At 37.4% G+C, this 23,220-nt stretch overlaps 2 protein-coding genes across 4 annotated transcripts in view; one reads left to right on the top strand and one right to left on the bottom strand.

The window, feature by feature from the left end:
- Positions 1-23,220, top strand: part of LOC143465678 (kelch-like protein 12) — a 116,620-nt gene that overhangs the window by 22,614 nt on the left and 70,786 nt on the right. The gene's annotated exons all lie outside the window — the stretch shown is intronic.
- On the bottom strand, positions 13,389-20,324 carry LOC143465674 (uncharacterized). Of its 2 annotated transcripts, none has more exons than XM_076964081.1 (9): positions 20,261-20,324; positions 17,884-18,057; positions 17,513-17,707; positions 16,407-16,699; positions 16,017-16,334; positions 15,668-15,865; positions 15,334-15,442; positions 14,959-15,137; positions 13,389-14,870 (listed from the first exon to the last, which is right to left on the bottom strand). In XM_076964081.1, exons 1-9 carry the CDS (start codon positions 20,307-20,309, stop codon positions 13,638-13,640), a joined length of 2,748 nt encoding a protein of 915 aa, XP_076820196.1. In that variant the 5' UTR covers positions 20,310-20,324; the 3' UTR covers positions 13,389-13,637. The 2 variants fall into 2 exon arrangements, with proteins under 2 accessions (XP_076820196.1, XP_076820195.1); XM_076964080.1 differs by lacking the exon at positions 20,261-20,324 and adding an exon at positions 18,853-19,359.

Here is a 23,220-nt window from a genome sequence, read left to right as displayed (position 1 = left end):
CCACAATCGTGACCGTTTAACCAAGAAGCTGAATGAACTGGAATCCCTTGATATTATTGAAAAGGTTAGTAGATGTACACCTTGGGTTTCACCAGTATTTGTCGTGCCAAAATCAGATGAAGACATTCGCGTTTGTGTGGATATGCGGCAGGCTAATAAAGCTGTAAAACGGGAAAGACATCCAATACCAACCATTGATGAAGTCCTACAAGACATGAACAATTGTCAAATGTTTAGTAAACTGGATATCAAATGGGCTTAAAATCAAATTGAAATAAAACCTCAGTCTAGGGGAATAACAACATTTGTCACTTATGATTCATGAAGGCTTATTTCGTTATAAAAGGCTCATGTTTGGGGTGAGTTGTGCACCCGAAATGAATCAACGTGTGATGCAACAGACTCCGGCAAGGATTCAAAGTAGTGCAGAATATCCTGGATGACATGATTATGTACAGAAGATGTAAAGAGGAGCATGATGAAAGACTGAAGGCCGTCTTGGCGCGGTTACAAGTGGACTTACCCTGAATCGAAAGAAGTGCCAGTTCAACATGTCAGAACTTACCTTTATGGGACATGTGCTTTCAACCCGAGGAATTGGACCGGAGAACGTCAAGGTAAAAACTGTGGCTGATGCGAGACCACCGAAGAATGCAAGCGAGGTGAAGAGTTTCTTGGGTCTGGTAAATTACAACGGACGTTTTATACCACATTTAGCCACTATAGCAGAACCATTACGCACGCTAACTCGAAAAGGAGCTAGATTTGTGTGGGGAAATGCACAAGACAAATCATTTCATGAGCTTAAAAATAAACTGTGTCATGTAAAAGTCTTCGCGTATTTTGACAAAAACTGTGAAACGCAAGTAATGGCAGATGCCAGCCCCTTTGGACTCGCTGGAGTGCTTATACAAGACCAACAGGAACAAAAGCGTATCATTTTCGTATCATTTTGCTGATAAGAGAGAACCAGTTTTTATCAAGCTTCTCAAATAATTGCTCCTTATCAATATAATTAACCGGCAAAAACTAATGTTGTCCGACTGGGTTCTGTTGGTTGCCATATTGACACAAGAACAGAAGGAAAATAAAATGTTTAATTTTATCAAGGAGAACATTGACAAAGTAAACAATGGCAGCAATGGTTGTGATGTATTGCTAAAAGCTTAACTTTACAAAATAAGCTACAAATCGAAGATTGGAACTGATGCATTTTTATGAGCAACTTTTTGTGTTTTTCACCATTGTAGCGAAATAACTTGGCATCAAAAATAGATCTTAATTCTTTTGAAGTCTTCTTGTGCTAAAATGCAAGATTTCCGAAGGACGAACATGTGTTAAGTGTAATATTCATTCTCTGAGCGAGGAAAGCTCACGACATAAAGCTGTGCTCGATGTAACGTATTAAAGCTGGTTTACACTACAGAACATTTCAGCACTGTCCAACGCAAGATCCGTTTACATTGCCGTCAAAATTGAACCCAACCGAAGGAGATTTCCCATTGAAAGAGACTGGTGAACTGCAGTAGGCCTATTCGTGTGTGTCGAGTAAGGCTAGTTGGACAAAAAGAAGACTGAGCAGAGTTTACATTAATTTATAGTACGTTTGCAAGTGGATGCTAGTAAGGTGATGTTGTGACCTACCCAAGCTACAGAGCACACCGAAAATTTTTGGCTAAAACAGTATTGCACATCGGGAAAAGAGCGATCACTAAAAAAGGAGACACTTATTTTTTTTCTTCTTTTTCTAGTATAAAAATCCATATCTTGGCTACCATCAATGTCAGACACGTTTTAGTCATTTGAGTTGTGGTGAAAAGCACTTCCTTGCACATTTGTTTATCAAAATAAACAAAACGTTAAACAATATGTTAAACTAAAACTAATATCCTGTGATCCAAGAGCTTATCAAAATCACTAAGCTAGGCTGAAAATTGAAACAAATGCTATTTTTTAATTAAACATGACAAACAATATCAAGATTCGAACCCGAGACCTCCAGCATACGGGCCCCACTGTAAACCAATACACCACCGCACCATCTTCACCTAAATGAGACTGATAAACCAATGATCGAAAATCTACCGGTAATCGAATTTTGATTCAGCAACTTCGATAAATGGATGCCAGTGAAATAGGAACAGAAAATAGGGAGCTGGGGGTTTAAAACGTGACAATGGAAGTATGCTCTTGGGTGGGCAATTGCACAGTAATGTCCACAGTTTGACTTTAATCTTAAAACCAATTGAAAATTAAGTGCACGAAAGTTCTGTTCAAGTCATCAAAGTGCAAAATAACGTGCAATAAGTGCAGCACTGAAGCTCAAGAAAAGCAGCATTGGGGGATACGACTAAAATATACAGGTTCGAGTAGTTCAGGTTGAACAGACGTATCTTTGGAGTTAAGCGCACTTTAGGAATTGCATCATGACACAACAAAATTTAATTGGGTAACATTTCATTGTCTTACTGCTGTGGAGCTCCCTGATACCGTACCAAACTATTAATACAATTTTCTTGGATCTGTGAACTGAGAATTAACATCAAATTAAGCCGAAATTACAACAGCTCTTGATGCAAAGAATACATTTGTCCAAACTGAAAGTTGAACCTGTGAAACACTTTGTAATATTTGAAGACTTGAACCAAATGGTTCCACTCGAAGCACTGGATGGAACCACTTGTACCATTCGAGCCTGTATGTTTTAGGAGTGTCGGTATTGAGTGCGCCTATTACCTATGCCAAACTCTGCAGTCTGGTCCTGTCATTGTCAGGCTGTTACTATAATGATAATAAACAAAAGTATCAAACCAAACTGTTTATATACCGTATTTATGTTTAGACCTAGCAATATATTCAACGCTCATTGTTTAGCCTATTTCGACTTTTAGCAGAATCCCAGAAAAAATGTTGGCTACTTTGCGGTTTCCTAACTTTGTACAAAATCAACTTTGATAATTTTCGTTTTCAGTTTTTCATTAGGGACTTTCCCATGTTGGGCACGGTTCATAGACATTAAAATTTTGCAACAATGTCAATACAAGAAGCGGATTTTTACTTGGATTCCTCTTTTTTTTAATCATGGCAATATTTCAGCAGGTTAATGATTTTAAAGCCTGACGTGGATTTATTGGCTTTCTGTTTCATGACTGCTCACTAATGTTAAGTTTGCCGTGATTGTTGACTTGACTATCAGAAAATCTAACTTCTACTTCAAGACTCCATCCAAAAATGTTTTGAAAACGTGCTCTTATGTAAGAGCTTAGTTCACATGTTTTATTAATCATTGTAAACCAGAAATTAAATGTTTTTCTTTAAACAACTAAAACCAGTCTCCTGATTCTTGCGCACTTCACACATTGTAATGCATTCATTCCAATTCCCAATACTTTTCCAATACAAACAAGTGGATGGTTAAAAAAAACGCACAAAAGAATTTCCATTCTAGGAACCGGATTTCCGTTTTTGTGGCCAAGAGAGGGTACAATAGTGAAGCCCATAAGTACACTAAAGGATAGATAGTGCGACTTAAATAAAAAGTATAACAATGTCATTGGAAAATCATGTATCTACATTCCCTTTAACTACGAGATTTATGATGAATAGTGGATACGCCGACTACGGCGTTTACACAACAGACTGGCGATAACTAGCATAGCATAAAAGCATAGAAAAAAATAAAATATGTATATTGACAGCTCAGGCTTGCAGTGTAGCCTTGGTTAACTGTGTTCCAAGTCTACAAACATTGGAGTTAGCCGAAGACGAATCAACTTTGTTTTCCAAATGAGACGAACTGTTAATAGTTATAAAAAACGCAATAATCGGAAAGTGTTCGGATATTGGTCGGCACCGGTAATTTACGTGTAAAAGATGCTGCTGCAAATGCAATGTTTGTCGATAATTTGTCCCAAAACATGTGTGACGGTAATCGCTTGCAAATTTACTTGATATGTCTAGATTAAAAATATCAACAGATGCAAAAATTTCTTATGAAGATTAATTACGTATATAAACACGAAATAATAACCATCTTCACCCTCAAAGATTACATACTCCAAAAATTACAATTTTAACCTACTGAATGATTTTAGCGAAGCTTCTGGCTTATAATTAAATATTAAAACAAACGGCCTTACGCCAGAAATCAAGCCAAACACCACGACGCAGCTACCACCAATGCATTGGACAAACTTGACAACTTTCGTCAACTTTTCGTGGTTATCAATCTATTTAAGACTTAGAGCCTGTGTAAATTCTTGATGAACTTTGTGTTTTAATTGTTGCTTGCGACGTACAACCTTTTATCGTACCTGCTACATACGTTTTGCTTACAACTAATAAATGTGTCATTACTAGATTTCGCGATCTGTGTCATTGTCTTTTGATTGAATTCATTAGAGCCACTAACATGGTTAACTGATGAACTTTACGATATGAGTTTAGAAAAGTTTGCCCGGTATAAATTTCTCTTTGTGTGTTATTTTTCCGCAACAAAATAACGCCGTTTACGAAAGATTTCGAATCGGTATTGTTGAGCTAATCATTCCGAAGATATCCATTTGTTATTGAAGTTGTACCAGGAAGACAGTAACAGAACTCGCTTGTTGGCTAAGACAAAGGCAGCCTACACCTTTTCTCAGACTAGTTATGGAGACACAAGCTACTTCTGAAAAGACGAAGACCTATGCGGATAGATTTATTACGACAAATTACAGCCGAGATAGAGAGGGTTCGATACGGTTAAAAGAACGAAGAGCCGATGTTTACGTCTTGCTTGGCAAAACTGGAATTCCTTTACAGTTTGTAGAAGAAATCGTGCAAAGGCCTGGCTGAAATGTCGAAATCACCTGTATGAGTAAAGAAACCGCAATTAAACTTGCCGAAAAATTAAGAGACGTCGAAGGGGTAATGAATGATATCGCACAAGGTGGTGCTCATACGCACTTAAGCATTGGATGGGTGCCAATTGACTTTCCGCAAGAATGCCTGGTGGAGGCCTTGAAGAGAATCGATCATATCGACAGTCCAGGGCCGAGACAAGAACAAAGGTATTAAATTCGGCAGAAGAATCTTCAAAGTCTAGAGAAAGACCTGATGGAGGCAAAACCACTTTCCTACATATACTTTGGTCAGTACAAGTTACCCACGCTTAAACTCCCAAAAACCCTTGTCTCCAATAAAAAATGTTCCAAAATCGAGATAAGAAACTATTTAAGCCTGCTGATAATATCTCTAGAGATTCTGTCAGAGCTTTAAGCAAAAAAGAGCTGAAGAATTACTGTAAATACGGGCGTTTTATCCCCAACGCTCTTTGATAACACGCAGATTAACCAATACTTGTTATGACAACCTTTTTAAAAATAATCAGTTTTAATTGCCAGGGTAACGACGCACCTAAAAGAAAAGCCTTGTTCGAAACGTTCAAGAAACTTGCTGTGCACATAAACCTGTTACAGGAAACAAAATGCAATCCGAAGGACGTAAATAACTGGTCTAACGAATAGGATGTTGGCCCTTTCCATCTTTGACGCAGCCAATAGGAAAAACACGCCAATGCAGGCACGGCGATATTGATAAACCACCCAGCATTTTCAGTTGCAAAAAATAGGAGAGACGCCGAAGGTAGAGTTATTGCCGCAAATATCAAAATAGCGAATAAAATAATACAGATTATTTATCAACGTATATGCCCGAAACGTTCAAGTAGGACACTAACTGAAAAATAATTAATGAATTTTTTTAAAAACTTTATAGCTAGGCTACGTCAACCCCAACGTCCCTTTAATAATAGGGGGCGACTTCAACATGGTGGACGACTTCAACATGGTGGACGACGATCCGGAGCGAGATTGTTCCCTCCCCACAAAAAGCGAAGTATTGGAACAAAAATAGAACTCCAAAACTTCACCAAGCTTTTGACCTCAACGATCCCTATGATCACTCCCAACACAGTGATGTAGATTTTACATGGCAAAGCAGTTCATCAAAACCTAGAATTGATCGTTTATATGTTTCTTAACAAATAAAAGTTAACGGTCTTCCAACGATGAAAAGTTCCCTATCTGACAAAAAAAATGTTACTGTCAAATTGTGTTTCTCTCATCCTAGAAAAAAGAGGCAGCGGAGTGTGGAAAATTAATGTAAAAGTGTTTCAAAACAAAAACTTTCTAAAAGCGCTTGAAGAAAGATGGTCCCTCCTTATATCCTTTACTCATTCCAGACTTATCCGCATGGTGGGTATAAATTAAAAACTGGATTAAAGAAGAAACTCGCCTTGAAAACGATTATCCCAAGCAAAATGCAAATACGACAATTACCTACACTGTTAAAAAACTTTGTAATAGATACCATGAAAATGCCGGAACATTTTTACATGGCTGATTGTAAATGCATTTTACCCTAATTTGCTGTAAATATTAAGCAATGGACGACGTCGCCTGCTAAAAATTCATAATTAACCAATGAAATCGAGTTATGCTTGTCACGTGTTCACGCTTCGTCTACAAATTACAATGCAAAGTTTTAAGTCTAGCTAGAGTCTATTGACAAAATCAACGTACAGGCTACAAATAATACCGGTACGTTGTAGCAATAGGCTAGTGGAACCGACTGGAAAGTAAGGCAGTTTTTGACAAGTAATCGCGCGTGCATAGACGTTAAATTTGGTGTGATGGTGTAATTTTGTAACAATGAAACAAAGAAATTGGGCTTCAGTACATGCCACCACACCAAAATTTGCGTCTGCTGGCACGATAACTGGTCAAACTGTCAGACTTTCCAGTCGAGTACTGTACCCTATAGGACGTATAGAATTGTTTGTTTGGGTATTTTTACAAGTAAAGCATTGGTTAACGATAAATAGCATCTACAGTAATTTTGCAGTGCACATTGCCAATATGTATCAAGGAGTTTCATAACATGTCTTCTTTGCGAAGTCACATAAAATGTCATATTAGGAAAAGGCATTTGGTGAAATGTCCAGAATGTGATCGACAGTTTCGGTTCGTGTCATCCTTTTCGTCGCATATTTCGCGGTGTCATTTTAAAACCAATGACAATGTGGAGTATCTGGTAAGTTCTAATGTACATCAGCTGGATAATAGCGAGAAATGCTTACATTTTTTCTATTATGGATTCGGAATGTCATGAATCCCTGACATCACAGCTTTCTGATCGTGTTAGCTATTGTCATCGCAAAAGGAAAAGGTTTGCTGGCATCACGCAACCGGTTTTGCAAAAGCACCTGCCCTCTACCACAGCGATATTAACTCCTGCTAAACAGTGTGACCAACGGATGGAATGTGAAGAAACCCCTAATGCACACCGCTTATGGCTATGTCAAGAATACAAGAAAGATACAAGACATCAAGATGAGTCTAAAATTGCAACCAACATACCGATTGCAGGGAAAGATTATTCTTGAAAAGAAGTCTAGTTCTCAAACAAAAGGAGAATGGCCATTTCTTCTGCATGAAGAGCATCTGCTCAACCACTACAATACACTTATGGAAGGAGAGGCGATTGACTCCCATGAGTTACTGGATGCCATTACAAATCGATCAAGTTTCAGTTGCAAGTGGGTTACACAACAGTGACAACACTGCTATGTACATGTGATATAAATTTATCAATTTTGGTGAAACTTGTTGATGTACTTAAGTGGCTTAGCATAAATACAGGTAATTCTGCTTCATTAACATGCAACATTTAAACTTAAAGGATACATGTAGCCTACAGTTTAAATCAATGAAAAACGTCAACTTAGATATATTAACTAGTATTGTTATATTATTTTGAATGACTCCTGTAAATGCTTTGGTTCTACTTTAAACACCCCTGTTTTTCATGTTGTATGATCTACTTTATGATGTGTTTTCTACGTTTATCATTTAGTGGGCATGTGTTTCATGTTAAAAAAGTTTTGTGTAATTCAAGTTATGCAAAATAAATTGTTTTTCAATTTTAAGTGCAAAAGTTAGGTGCTGGCATTTCAGTCACGCAATGAAATTCATATCAAAAATAGGCCTACCACCTAACCATGTAAATTTTACTGCTTTAAACCAATACATTTTCCATGTTTAGTAAGTAAATATTACAAACCATTCTACATAGATTTTTTAGACAATAAACATGAGGATAACCCATTGGATCCCAACAACTGCACCGTGATAATAACACTAATCTGTTCCAGCAGCAAACGGATCTGAAAATGATTATCGTCGTCGTCATGTTTATTATTATGCAGTGAACCGTGACTGTGTCGAAAGTAGAATTTGCTCCAACAGAATAAAAGAAACAGAAATGACGTCATGCGCAAAAGCGAAGTTTCTACTCATGTGTTTAAATCTCTTTGGGTACCGACGATAGCGAAGACCTTGGCAAAACCATGTGAGGGAAGAGAATTAGTGCTGATGCAAGTGGTCCCAAACATATTAGCAGTCATGACAATAATATCCACAAATAACATGGGAAAAACGTTGATTACCCTTGTGTAGAGAGTATAAGATGAAGATTCTATCTACTTGGCTTTCAAAAGTGTAACCTAAATTCAGAGCTCAAAGTAAATGTTTGATTATATGATTATCTACCAAACGATTCCTTGACATTAGCTTGCTGTACTATATAGGCCTGCATGCCACAACCACAATGCTCGGATTCTTAACCTTGGATGTTTTTCATGCTGATACTCGACAGCTGCACCATGCATGCCATGGTGGTTATAAAAAAAACTAGCGTTCTGGCACAGTGGTAGGAACTTGTAAAGAAATGTTGGTCTTCACATAGTTAACCGAACTGGAAAACTGCGTCTAGGAGTAGGACTAAATCAGGGCTGAGAACGCTGTCCCTTTTGTGCAAGCCTTTCCTTGCAATACACCAAAAACGAGACTCTTCGTCAGTTGTTGTTAACCAGAACTCTCTTAGTCTGTCCACAAAACAGAGTACACTGGTACAATTGATATCTAACCTAGTTTTGGCCCTTGGCATGTGGTTCTCTTCCCAATCATCAATCTGACCGAACTTGAAGTGGTTTTCATACAAGCTAGGATAACTTGTTTTGTGAAAAATACGCCTACATGATTTCATAAGCAAACCTGTTTAAGTCACAGTATCAACACAGGGGCCTTACTCACAGTTTGATAAAAAATTAATTCATCTGAAACAATTTTTTGTCCTGCAGGTTCCAAAAATCGAGACAGGGAAAGAACAGACGACCCTCAGCGAAGCGCAGGAACTATGACAATAGCGTTGCAGGCACCGAATTCGTCTGTTATAGAAATACTGTACATACCACTAAAATAGGTATCATGTAGTTTTTGCACTGCTTCCAAACCGATGATTTACCAACTTTCCGACCATGGACAAAAAAAACATCCGACACAATCGGAGATGAATATGATAAAAAAATACTTCAAACTTGTCACCATGATCGCTGTGTTTAGTGTTCTACCAAATTCTCTCAAGTGAGAAAAGTTAGTGAAGACGTTCATCCTATCTGCAGTTAAATCACTTTATTGTTGCATTAACTTACAAGGATGTACCTTAGCTCAAACATGTTTAGACTCTTAATGAATGGTTTAGTGAGAAAGTGACTGCACAAATGGAGCTGCAAGCATGACCGGTTATCGCTATGAAAGATGTAAAGAAATGCAAACTTAACAGTCTGACCGAATTGTGTTGTTATACGAAAAAGAAACACTGTCTAAATTCTCTTTCTCTCGAAAACGAATGTGCGAGAATTTTTTCAGGACAGAAACCGTTTGGATGCCGAATCTTTTTCAAGCTTCATTGCAGCCACGATTATCTTACTTATCAGTAGATTTCCAACTACCTTTTGATAAATGACTTTCATCTTTGTAAGAAATCTCCATTGGCAGTTGAAAGTAGCAAAAATGTGACAAATGACAACAAAAATTGCAGCGTTTTTAGGCTCAAGGTTCATTTCTTCTCTGCAATCCTCTGGCAAGTCATTTTCTGTAAATACATCTTTTAACAAAGTAGGCCTATGTTCATGCTGTGTCTATAGCATGTGGCACGGATTAAACCTAAACAGCATTTGTAGGTACTAGTAACTAGGCTACCACTTTTTTCCCCTTTAGCTAGAAACTTGATATACTGTAGCACACAAATAACCAATGAAAAGTGCAGATTACAAAAGCCTGACCCTGTCTTACACAGCAAAAGAATTTGCGGTACAGTTGCAGCCTCGGGGACGCCATCCACAATTGAAATAACTTTACAACAAAGTGCTTGAAGTTGAGGATCAGTTGCGCCTTACAAGATCAAGCAGGAGGTGCTTACGATAATCTGAAAACACTTTTAAATGCTTTCAGCGAAAACTGAGACAGGTGACGTTGGAAGCCATGCAAAAAAGAAGGCAAAATATGCGTCAGATGATTTCGCACGACATGTTCTAGCAGTGAACTATTGTTGACAATGAAGTGTGACAAGAAGTATACCCAGTCGAAAGAGTCCTTCACTCAATCACATGGCACAGATTTCAAACCACAAGCATGTGTGTCATCAGAAAAACAGAAACAGACCTTTTCGACATGCTACTTTTGTTGTACTGTTGATAGGAGTTCAATTTCAGCTTGTGACAACCGAACCGCAACCACGTGATTTTATGTTACGACAGAAGCCTACGTGTGGAAAACATATAGATCGGAAACGATCATGTGAAGACCGCGTGAGATCTTTTCTCTCTGTTTCTGATCACGCGGTCTTCACATGATCGTTTCCGATGTATATGTTTTCCACACGTAGGCTTCTGTCGTAACATAAAATCACGTGGTTGCGGTTCGGTTGTCACAAGCTTGTTTATGACTTTGCCACGTGCACGGCTGAATAGAATGCTGCACATACAAGGATGGATATCTTACCGGTACTTCACAAAACGGCTGTTAATTATTCACCCTCCATACAAAATGACACGTGAAACGCGTTTAACCTTCGCCATGTAGGCCTAAGTCAGAATTGATCACAGCAGCCATTGTAGTCACGGTCGAGTGATCATGGTTAACGCAATGATACTTCAGATACCGCGAGATAGTTAAGTCACTATTCATCAGGCAAACACAATCGAAGTATGAACTATGACAAACTAGTGAAATAAAATGTTTTAAAATATCAATATCTCAGTTGAAAACAGAGCTACTAGCGCAACTATACTGTTATTACATCTTATAACATCAGCAACAATTGCTGTAAATTGAAATCATTAGCAATGTACTATAAACCATAGCCATGCAATCTCAAAAAACAAGAGCAGACGTTATACAACTTGCTAGCTTTGTTTTATTGCTGACAGGTGTTCACTTTCATTTTTACACATTAAACAATGGTGTCACGCACAATACTAAACAAAGAGCCGCACATATAAAAGTGTGGCTTGTAGCTACACGAGAATTAAGTTTTGTAGTATCACACAAATATCTTGTCGTAACAAACTTGCTGTTATCATTTTACCTTCCAAACGAAATTACAAGTGAAACGCGTTCACACCTCAAACAGATTTCACCATGAATGTCAGTATTAAGCACAGTTCTTTGCTGACTATTGTAGTCACGGTCGAGTAATCACCAATAGTAGTTTCGTCATCATTTATCCAGCAAATGTTCTGTTAAAAATTTCTATGCGTCAACTATATGAACACAGTTAAACGAAGTGTTTCCAAAAATTATGTCCGTGTTTGCAATTTTGCTTCCCGTGTAACTATAACGTTAATGCATTACGTAAGCATCATCAACAAATACAGTATATTGGAAGTATTAGCAACGTACCACAAACGCAAGGTTATTTTCATTCTTGAGTGCAATTCGAGTGTTGTGCCTGTTCACTCTGGCTTCCCTTCACAGTATAAATCTTTCGCCTTTTACTAAAGATTTTTCTTTGTTCCCTACAACTCTTTGCCGATCAGCATGTCACGCTACCCGCGAATCCTTTTTTCTCGTTGATAAATGATGGTTGATGGTGCGATGTTTTTGTGACAAAGAGAGGAAGGCATTCTACGTTTTCATTGAATGAAGGAGGACGGTCGTTTTTAAGGAAGAAATTTTAATAGAAGCGAGAAAAGCATAAAGGCTAACTTACAAGCCGTAAAAGCAGAAAGTTTCCTGGCTAAGGAAAATCTTGGTTACACATTTATCCTCAAAGATGCATACTCCGCCCAACATACCTTTAACCAACTGGATGATTTTAGCGAAGCCTCTAGGTTAAAATTGAATATTGCAAAGACAAACGATCTTACGCAAAAAATCAAACCAAATATCACGACGCAGCTGCCACCAATACATTGGACAAACTCCCACCTTCAAATATTAGGAACAAAAATAGGAAATTACGACCCTATCATAGGCTGGTCCCAACCGATAGAAAACCCCAAAAGAAGCGACACGCCTTAAAATACAATCAACCTTCGATGCTAATTGCATATTGCTACGAAGCAAACTGCTTCCCTTAGTTTCGTACAACGCTTTTACGCAGCCCTTAACGACAAAGTCAGCCCAGATCATAAACAGAACGGTTGAAAGTTGCATTTTGACGTATAAAAATGCGTGCGCGAACATGAAAGTTTTACAAAGACCAAGATATTACGACGGTGATGACATAATTAATATTCCCGTGTATGCGGATTTGTTTCATTTAAAACCCTTGACCCTATTTTGCAGGGACAAAATTGAAAACAAAGTTCTGTCATTGGAAAATCGCACAATAGAACACCGAATCGGTCACCAACTGTCCAACCTCCTCGGCATCCAGATTGATAATCGTACACCGCATGCCACCTACCCATCGATTTATTAATTTATTTATTACGGTTTCCTTTTTCCGTTAATAAACCGTATCAGTGTTTGCTAGAAACTGATGATTTGATCATTCTCTGTTGGTTTTTTTGTGTGCTCGAAGAAGTACCTTAAATTCTATACCATTTTTATAACCCAAATACAATAGTAAAAAATTAACTAAATGCATTTATTTAGTATTCAGTATTTAGTGTTCAATATTTAGTATTCAGCCAGTATTCGACACTAAAAATATGAAACCTTTACCAAGCATATAGGAAATTTTCACTAGAAATAAGTTGATGATTACATGAAAGTTTGTTTGAGCGAGTGTAAATAATGTAATAAAAAGATATAGAAAAACACTCAGACAACGAGCAAACGATCCCACGATTAGTGAATACAAAAGTTACAACTGCTATTTGCGAAATGTTGCGGAAATATAAATCCTGCATTGCACCAATCGGCATCTAGGCTATTATTGCTTTGTGTACGCTGAAGATATAACGGTGTGTAAACAAGATTAAAAGATTTGCAAACTTAACGCGACTCTATAAGAAATGTGTAGACCAACAAACTGAAAAGTGTTCAGGAGAAATGATGTCATGAAATGGATGATTTAGCATGAGATTTTGTTTTTGAGCGAAAACGTGCGACAGTTTGGCATCTAGAAAAAGTAATAAACAGATAATTTTATAATAACTGCAAATCACACAACCATATTTTCATTTAAAGCATACATTTACCATTCCAGTGATAATACAAAGCAAAGTACGACAATTCATGGCATCACAGAAAGGTAACAGAATTGTTCACATCTTATAAATTATAAAACATCTCTTCAAAGCGTTGTCAAGTGGAACCGTTTCGCTCGCAATTGGATTCAACAGAATCCTCGTCGTGGTTTGCCAGTGCTGCAAGTCCTTGCTTTCTTGATATTTTCTCTCTTGTTAGCATAGTACATTTGTAGATCCATAAACACGTAGAAATAATGCTGAAGTTTATGGTTAAAATAATACTAGCTGACAATTCGTACGCGTCCGCTGTTATCAGATTTGGTTGAGCAACGTTTACGAAGTAAATGACGCAGAGAGGAAGCCAAGTAAAAAAATCCGCGACAGTGAAACTAACCGTATGTTTTACAGCACAGTCATATTCATGCAATTTATGTTTCCAATATGTTGTGCAGTATAAAACCAAGCTGAGAAATAAAGCACACACGGATAAAACCGTTATTGCAATTAATAAATTGGTGGAAAAGCTGGAATACGGTTCATTGAACTGGTGTAGGTATCCATGTTGCGCCATCCAAAATGGCAGACAATATTTGCTGTAGGAGAAATATCCGACGGTACCGGTCAAAGAAATTTTGAACGAGGGAGCCGCTTTCGAGATGATATTTTCAAACCGTTGCCAATTAAATGTGATTAGCTGTGGAAAGGTTGTGGCGTGGGTGAGAGTAAAAACCCTTTCCGAAAGAATCATCGCTTGTGATACATTAATAAACGTTTGATTAATTCGAGGCATATTTTCGAAGGTCACTAGGGCAACTGGTTCCACAAGGTTTGTAACAAACAAAGTAGCAACAATAGCAGGAATCCATACAATGGATAAAAGTAAAGTTAGGCCAAAAAACAAAGCTGTGGGAAACATAAAAGACTTTGATGACGTTTTTATGATCAAACAATTAAGTACCTTCACTTTTTTGAATCTCTTTAAACATCCTATAAAATGAACTGACAAAAGTTGTAAGACCAACGCATACCATGTAATTTGAACACTGATGAGTAGCAGTGGTCCCAAATACTGGCAAGAGATGTTTGTATGCCACGGACCGACATCGCCACAAAGAAAAGGATCAACTGCATTAGAAAATAGAATATAAGCGAGGCTCCCACAAAAAAGAATTTTTGCCAGGGCAGAGGATAAGCACATAACACATTCTTGGGTCAGTGCGAAGAAATAACCACAAAAGTGTTTCTGGGCCGCCATTTTCCTGCAAATTCTGCAGGAATTGACGATTGAAAGAGCAATACCGAACAAGTTTCCGATGATTCCAATGGCAGTCAAGAAAATCATTCCATACTAAAAACAAAAGAGCGAAAGAGGCAGTTAAATAAGTTTTTATTCTATTGCAAGAGTTCAGAACAACGAATCAAACATATCAATTTACCTGAAATGATTTGTTCCTTGTCGTAGTAGACATGCTGCAATTTCCCGGCAACTTTGAAACAGATTTTTCAATGGAGTTTATTTTATCTTTGAATAAATTGAAATTTGGATTCTGAGGTTGTGTGACGTTGGATTCTTTCTCGATCGATATGTCCACTAGTTTGGTGTCAAACGTTTGTTCTGAAACAAATAAACTTTTGCAATTAAATACACTGCACTGTTATGTTGTTGCAGAATATGACGTAACCTAAACTATTTCAACCGAAGGCACTTGTGATGAATATGTAGCATATTGGATGTGTAATAACACTATCATTAACATTAAACATTAACAGCTTAAAGGTTAATAAACATCATATATATTATCTTTGCTCACCCATTATATCTAAATTGGAACAAAAAGCTTCGTCTTCAGTCCCAACGCAATCAATGATGCCGTTGCACGGTTGCACGTTTCTCGCTGCTTCGTAAACAACTGGTGCGGTCTAAGCAAATAGGAAAAGCGTAGTCAGACATAATTGTCTACAAATAACTCGGCAGTAACTGCTTAAAAGATGTTTGATTGCCTTTGTTGTCATCTGCCATATAAGGCATTGCCTATATCCGTGAAGTGCGTATCACTTCGTAAGGATACAATTTTTACTTTTTCACAAATTGCGTTGTAATTTTTCTTGTGTCCAATAACTTAACGTTTAACAGCAGACAGTTACCTGATTGTAGCAACGGTATCCGAAGTCATGGTCGAGTAACTTACAAAAATGATTCGTAAAAGTTCCAAACTTTTTAAGGCATTCAGCTACACACTCATCCTCTCCGAAAAAGCACTCTGCATTTTTGTCACACAGTTTTGCCCGAATTTCCCTAAACGTTCCATCTATGCTAATGCATTTGACAAATTCCGTTTTCGTCTGCAAAGAAGTGATTGCAAAGAGTCATTGCAACGTAATATGCGTCAACAAAATCAATTAAATAATCCTTAAATAATTTGTTCTTTAAAGCCAGTCTTGCACACCAGTTCTTTAAGTAGCTGACTGTGACTATTAATAGAACTATACGCGCCTTTATCTTATCCATTGAAATACAGACGTTTTCCAGATTGCTGTCAATTTCTTCATTTCTATTTTCTTGACAAATACGGAACGTTTCAAGACACAGCGATGAAGCGGTATTGGTAGAATTTTTCCCCTTCGACTCTGTTAACTCATCAAAAATGTTTCCTGGCATGCAGCTAGCACAGTGTGGCCTAATACGACCATTGAATGACCAAACTTCAGCCAAGCACAGTCGGTCGCATAATCTACTAATTTGGTGAGTTGCAGGTTCTTGGCACAAACATTCATCTGATAGATCAGGGCAGTCCATTACGCCGTCACAAACCTGTTGTTACACTGAATTTAGTTTCATTCATACACCCTGAAAATGCTGCCGGGTGCCTGCTGCAGTTCATACCTGATGTTCGAAGATAGAGATGTTTGATCTTTCATCCAAGCATCGAAAAATGGAAGTCAATTTATCTTTGCCTAAACCTTCGCACTCCAGCGATTTGTCAGATGTAGAGCCCCCGGCAAGAAGACAAGTTTTTTGTGATCCTTTTGCAACACATTTAAATCCATAACCGATCTGTCTTTCGTCAGCACCCGAAAAGCAATCTTTCTCGCCGTCGCAAAATTGGTGCTTTGGTATACAATAAGGGTCGTTAAACGAGTAAGTGGCATTACGTTTGGTGTCTGTGTCTTTGGCGTCTGCAAAACAATATACAATTTATGTAGACATTTTTCGTTTTTTCTCTAGTGTTACTTGTATCATATCAGCCATTAACCTTAGTAAACAACGTCCAATCTACATTATACCGCAATATAACCTCTGAAATTCAAAACATTCTCTTATTGTATTATTGGAAAAAGCAGAATTACTCCACCGTGTTATAAGAAAGTCATAATGTTTTAATATTTGGTATAATTGCAGTCATAGTTGGGCAAAACCGCGGTACTATACGGCACTACCGAATTACTGTACCGTCAACACTTTAGAAAAAAAGTACCGAATTACTTTTTTCAAGAAATTTCAGTCGGTCCCGGTACTCAATACTTTTCAAATGATTATTTTAAAATTTTAACAAGTAGGCCTATGTTTTCAAAAATACATGTTAATAATCCTTAATACTAATTTTAGCATCTGTTAATCTTTTTAAACCTAGAAATGTCAAGTAACATTGCAAGCGATTAAAGTCACATATGTTTTGACCTGGAACAATCTTTACCGAGGGCATAATAGCGGCAAACATTGCATTTGCAGCAGCATATTTTACTCAAAAAGTAACGGTACCGAGTACCGACAAAGTACCGAACTACTTTTTTAAAATAGTACCGAATACCGGAACCGTCGGAACATTTTTTGCCAAGTACCGGAACCGACGGTACTTCCAAAGTACCGACTGCCCACCTCTGATTGCGGTATCAAAAATTGTACAGCTATAATTCTTAGTTTATTCGGAAAGTGGAAAAACATTTTGAGGGTCGTTTTTCTGTATAAGCTACTGCTAAGGTGCAACTTACCTTTATAGCAGAAGAAGAACTGGCTGTCAGTCGCATGCGTACAATTATCTTCATCTGAACAGTCAAAGCAGTCACGGATGCCGTCACATTTTTTATCCAGAGTCAGCCACAGTTTGTTGTTGTCGCAAGGAAACCAATTTGATTCCGGCACGCTGTTTTTAACTTTTTCGTTATTCTTCAGCACAGCTTCGTAGCCTACAAAAATATTGTCGTTATGAAAATTGAAAGTATTTAATAATTATACGGAAAAACCACGTGACCTACTCGTCGTACATGGACTGAATGCAACGAGGAGGTGCATATTACTCTAGCGCACACATTTCAGCGCACAAAAATATGGCAATGAACGGTCTGCCCTTGAAAGTACTTACCATCGACGTAATCGCCTGTTTCAGGTAAATCATATTCAAGATCTTCATCATCAGTATAATAATCGCTGTCTGATGTTCCACTTCCACTGGTATCAGTGTCGTAGCTAGAATCCTCGTACGAAGTATACGATGGGTGTGAAGTGTATTGGTCGTATGGAACAGAAGACGCGAAATCTTAAAGAAGTTACAAATTTATTGACACCATATGGAACATTTAAGTAACCTTTCATCCAATGCAATAGCAATACAAATCATCTAATTCATTAAACCTGCAATGTCTTAATAGAACGTTGTCTAATCTTGCTCATGTTTTAAAGTAGTTGGCTTTTTATGATGACGTAGGTCGTAGTCTGTTCTCTCCGCTATTTAGTGATTATATTGTAAAAGTGACGTCACGTCGCTTTCGTGCTTAGCTAATTGTCATAGCGAGAAAGGCTTGACTTGGGGTTTGGTTAAGTTGGAATTTACGATTCATAACAAGCAGAACAAGCAGTAAAACCAAGACAGAAGAATCCTTATTTATTATTTAAACGTTTCGGTCGATATATGTTAAAATTGACAAAGGTTTTGGTATCGATCGAAATGCATGAATATTTAATTAATAAATATCTTCTGTTTTGCCTCACAAAATGGTTTTGCATATACAATATATATGTTCGACTTCGGTTGCGATCTTACTCTGCAAAGGTTCAGGTTCTGTTCGGGTTCAAAAATTATTCACTTACTGGGTCATCGTTTTGTTTAATTTTTGAAAAATATCCTCTCAAACCGGAATGTGACCTTTCGTTCTGCCTCGACCATGTACCGTAAACATTGCTGTGCCTTGCGATCATCATCGGCGCTAACATAAGTGCCAGTTCAAAACAAATATTGACAGAAAGTAAATGCGGTTTTTCACGTTTTACATGGAAAGCATTCTGTTACCGTACTACCAACGTTTCATTGAAGTAGCATCTTTGATTTACTTACTTGAAGACAAGGACATAATGAAAATCAGCATCAGTACAGCAATACAGCGTTTACTCATTTCGTTGGTAGGATAACTTTAGGAAAAAAGTATGTAAACATATAGGCTATAGTCTGGGACACTAGTCAAACATTTATCAGGAACCTATTATAAACCTATCAAAAAAAAAACGTTTACAAAGTTCTTAAACTCGTCATATTTCACTTAACAGAAGCTAAGCACTGTAGGAATTGTATCTGCTATCTGCCGGTACAGTATATCTCCTACATGAATACCGTAAAAGACCAGTTTCTTTTGACATCAGGTGGCCATGCATTTCACCTGCCTCGACAACGATTTACGCCTGAATGCTTTCAGCCTAATGCTTCAAAGTTCTTTTCATACACGGAAAATTTCCTCTTACAACTCCACTACGTCACCTATTTACAAACCGCGTATTGTTTTTCCATGAAAGTGCTTATTTGTTTGTTTTTGAAGAATCACGAACTACGGAAATGACGCAACCGTTGGCGCTATGCACAAATAAAACGAATCGATCGCCCTACGGAAGCGTTTAAGGTGTAAACTTTGAATGGAAAATTGCTTGCTAAGCTCTAACTGACGTGTATTAACAACTCTATACATTGCACACTTCCTTCCTTAAGTATAATGTGGAAGAGACAAGATTGTTGTGATTTAACTCAATTTCTTTACTTGCATTTTTGCGTACAGTAACTCAGTGGTATGTTTCTTCCTATTTGTGGAATATTGAATGCAATGATATGTAGATTTTATACAACGAAGATTAAAAAGATAGAGGCTTACTCCATCAACGAGATCCGCACTTCCACTTGCTTTTTAAAAGTTTAACTGTACCGAAAAATTTAGTTTGTTTAGGTCGAAATTCCTTTTCCCAGCGAAAACAAAAGTATCAGTATTTTGATATGTTATGTGTAGTTACGGAAACGTCACATGTTCAAGGTGCGGTCTTTTCGCAACGGCCACTTTATGAATGAGGCAAAAATACCCGATAGCTATTGATCTTACGATGTCATGAATGAAGGAAATAGCGCGTTGTAAACAGAGGCGTTGTAAACCATTGCACTTCAGTTTTGACCTGTCGTACACCCTTAAAAATGGTAACGTGGTTACACGCACCCTTCTGATTGATCGTAATTGAACCATCTTAAGCTCAGAAGTATAACGGCAAAAGCAGAATACCTACAATGTAACTACATTGATGCTAACGAGGAGTAAATATTTGATTAGGAGTAAATATTTCCTAACTTGCCTAGGAGTAAATATTTTGGAAGTCTGTTACTGAACATCTTCAACTGCTAAACTGCATGTAACAACATATTTGAATACAGCATATAACACTCGATTAAGGGTTCACTTCAATTTAACAACACGGGTTTTTCCGGCCGTTACCTTTGTAGTTGAGGTACCTGATGGCTGTGATTGGGAACGACGTCGCCATAACGTGTCACATAGCACGCACGCATGTAAACATGCAGACATAATCAGTCGTGAAGTAAAAAGGATGTAGGCCTAAGGATTGAAATATGATGCCTCGAAACTAAACGCTAAGGCAACACATGTTGGGAAATAAATAATTTTACTACCGGTATTCGAATCTTGATCATATTAAACGGACATTTTAAACGGACATGGCGAAGTATCAAAATATCATTAAAAGCATTAATATCAAAGTTATAAAGTTAAAGTTTTAAAAATTAAATGCTTAAAATTCGAGACTCGAGTTTTGCTGTAGACCTGCCATTTTTCAACACGATTGGGTTTTAAACTTGGAGGGAACTTGGTTTTAAACTTCTCTGACCAAAAATGAAATGCGGTGTCACTACACTAAATAATTTTTTTTTTTTGAAAAACGTTGTTTTAGCTTGTCTGATCCAAAATTTATTTAGGATTCCAAATATCTCATTCTTTTTGTTGAAATCGAATGCTACAGTGTTCAAAATGAGTGTTTATCAGAGGTGCATAGAAAATTTTTTTCAATTTTTTCCAATAAATTTTGTTTGCTTGACATTGCCCACTGATCTACGCTTCTTTTCAAAATAAAAAAGATATAAGCTGCAAATCAACTCTGTTTTTAAATCCATTCCTTTTTATATGATTTCTGTGGTTGCTGACTTGACAAATTTTATCGCTGAGCAACTGGAGAAGCAATTCAAAGGTTGAAGAGAAACGGTACAGGCACTCAAATAGGCCTAGTCGTTTTCTGTCTTAGAACCGAAATGTAGTGTTTGCTGATATACTGTGTTTGGCTTACGGTAGCCAAGCAGGGTTGAGGTAGAATTAGTTTGAGACCAGGGAGCAAGCAATTTAGCCTATTAGCCCTACTGTACCAGTACCGGTTGATTAGGCCTAATACTGCAGTGTACAGCAACAGTGAGCTATAAATTGGTATAGTGCTACTGTGTATGTTACTGATAGTTGTAGCCTCTCACTTCATTTATATATATATATATATACATATATATATATATATATATATATTTAGATAAATATTTTAGTCTGTTAGCAAACTTATTTATCAGTTTATTACCCTGTTGCTGTATAGATACGCAAGCAACTTGTGGGCTGTGATCATGCCATTTGCATCTAAAAAGAGAAAATTTAGAGGTACACCCTCTTGGAAGTTACCTGCAAAACAAATGACTGTTGTTGAAACTCCTGCAGGATATCAAGAAGATAGACCTACTACTAGCACCATTCCTGGTACTAGTAATACTTCTGGCATCAGTAGTCCTACCCATGCTGAATCATTGAAAGCTCGCTTATCTTCTGATTCTGGTTCCGGCCGTTTTTCTGATTTAGACTTCAATACTAGATCACAAGGTTATCCAATATAATAGATTTAGCGTGCTTGAGCGATGTTCTTCAAAAGGTACATCGGTGTCCAGGTGCTTCTCTAACTGTTATTGATACTGGTGTTACATATGGACTTTGTTGTACCTTGGCATTTATGTGCTTGAAGTGCAGTAAAACAACAAACTGGGATACTTCAGACCATGTAAAACCAGTAGCTGAATATGCTTCACCTGGACAGCTCCCATTTGATGTGAATTGCAGAGCTAGTTATGCAGTTTCTGAAATTGGGTTAGGAAGAGAAGGACTAGCAACTTTTTGTGGCATCATGGGCATGCTGTTACCATCTAACACATCTGCATGGCATGAAGTCGAAGTCGCATCTGCGCGAGCAGAAAATTATGAAGTCCAAAAAGTAGACAGAAAAAGAAAATTCATCCAAAAAAATCAAGCTGAAATGGCCAAAAAGAAACAGTGTGGTAATGATTATCAGCCAGGCAACCATTAAAAGGTAGCTGAATCTAATACACAGCTTCATAAAGAAAATTTTTGCATCTTACTACATGTATTGTAATTATCTTTTTTTAAATGCGATTTTCTCGAATTGAATATTTTCTGCACTAAAAATAACTCTACTCAAAAACTAGTCGTGGGATTTGTCCCAAATTTCACAGATATTCTCTATGGGTCATATTCTTCAAATTAATGCAGTGATTTTAAATTTCTATAAGTGGTTTGGGTGTAACACTCTAAATTGTTTCCAAATTCATACGCATCTACCCTAATTCAATGGGAAAGTGCCAATTTTTTTGTTAGACTGAGTTAGGCAAATGTATGTCATTAATTTATAGCCTAATGTTGGGGCTTTCTATGAGTGATGTTGGTTCTACAAAATATTGTTTTGTTTTTGTGCAGAGTGATTGGAAATGTTTCACATACAAATGTTTTGAAATGCCTGTAATTAGCTGGATGTTGGTTTGACAAAGTCAGTGTAAAGTTCTTTAGATAGAGATTTTCAAGACCTTTCTGGCAATATATATATTGTGGGGGTTGCAAAAAGACTTTTAGCAGAAGATAGTAACTTGCGATATATGCGCTAAATGTGTAGTGACACCTTTATTCGAGACTCGAGTTTTGCTGTAGATCTACCATTTTTCAACACGATTGGGTTTTAAACTTGGACGGAGCAGCAGGCCTTGGCTCACCACGCCCCGCTGTTGGAGCAGATTAAAAATCTTTCTCAAAGTGCTGGCGCAGAAACCTGACGCGTCTTGCTAAAATTAACATGTCTTTGGATTGTGACGTAACAATTACAACAAACAGGGTTTCAGCAGAATACAGTAGTTTACTGAAATTTGCGGGAAAATCCACGTCCGTTTAGTTGTGTTGAAAACTAATGTTTTCAAAAAAGAAATCACCAAAAAAACGCAGTGAATATACAATCGTTTAGTCACATTCTACAAATATTATTTTCGTAAATATTTATACAGGTATTTCAAGACTTTCGTTCACAAATCTAAAGATGAGAACTGTGTCGTAACATAACTTTTATAGCATCG

This window comes from Clavelina lepadiformis, chromosome 7 (assembly GCF_947623445.1).
Source record: "Clavelina lepadiformis chromosome 7, kaClaLepa1.1, whole genome shotgun sequence".
NCBI classification, from domain to species: domain Eukaryota; kingdom Metazoa; phylum Chordata; class Ascidiacea; order Aplousobranchia; family Clavelinidae; genus Clavelina; species Clavelina lepadiformis.
The sequence above is the reverse complement of the archived record's forward strand: the minus strand, read 5'-3'. Positions and strand labels throughout refer to the sequence as shown.

What these genes read in the sequence shown, in the direction of transcription:
- LOC143465674 (XM_076964080.1), bottom strand. Translation starts at nt 18,910, where the DNA reads ATGAGTAAACGCTGTATTGCTGTACTGATGCTGATTTTCATTATGTCC. An exon ending in TTCCAATTTAGATATAATGG is followed by an intron (nt 15,138 to 15,333) that starts GTGAGCAAAGAT and finishes TATTTGTTTCAG; the next exon opens with AACAAACGTTTGACACCAAA. An exon ending in CAAGGAACAAATCATTTCAG is followed by an intron (nt 14,871 to 14,958) that starts GTAAATTGATAT and finishes TTTTGTTTTTAG; the next exon opens with TATGGAATGATTTTCTTGAC.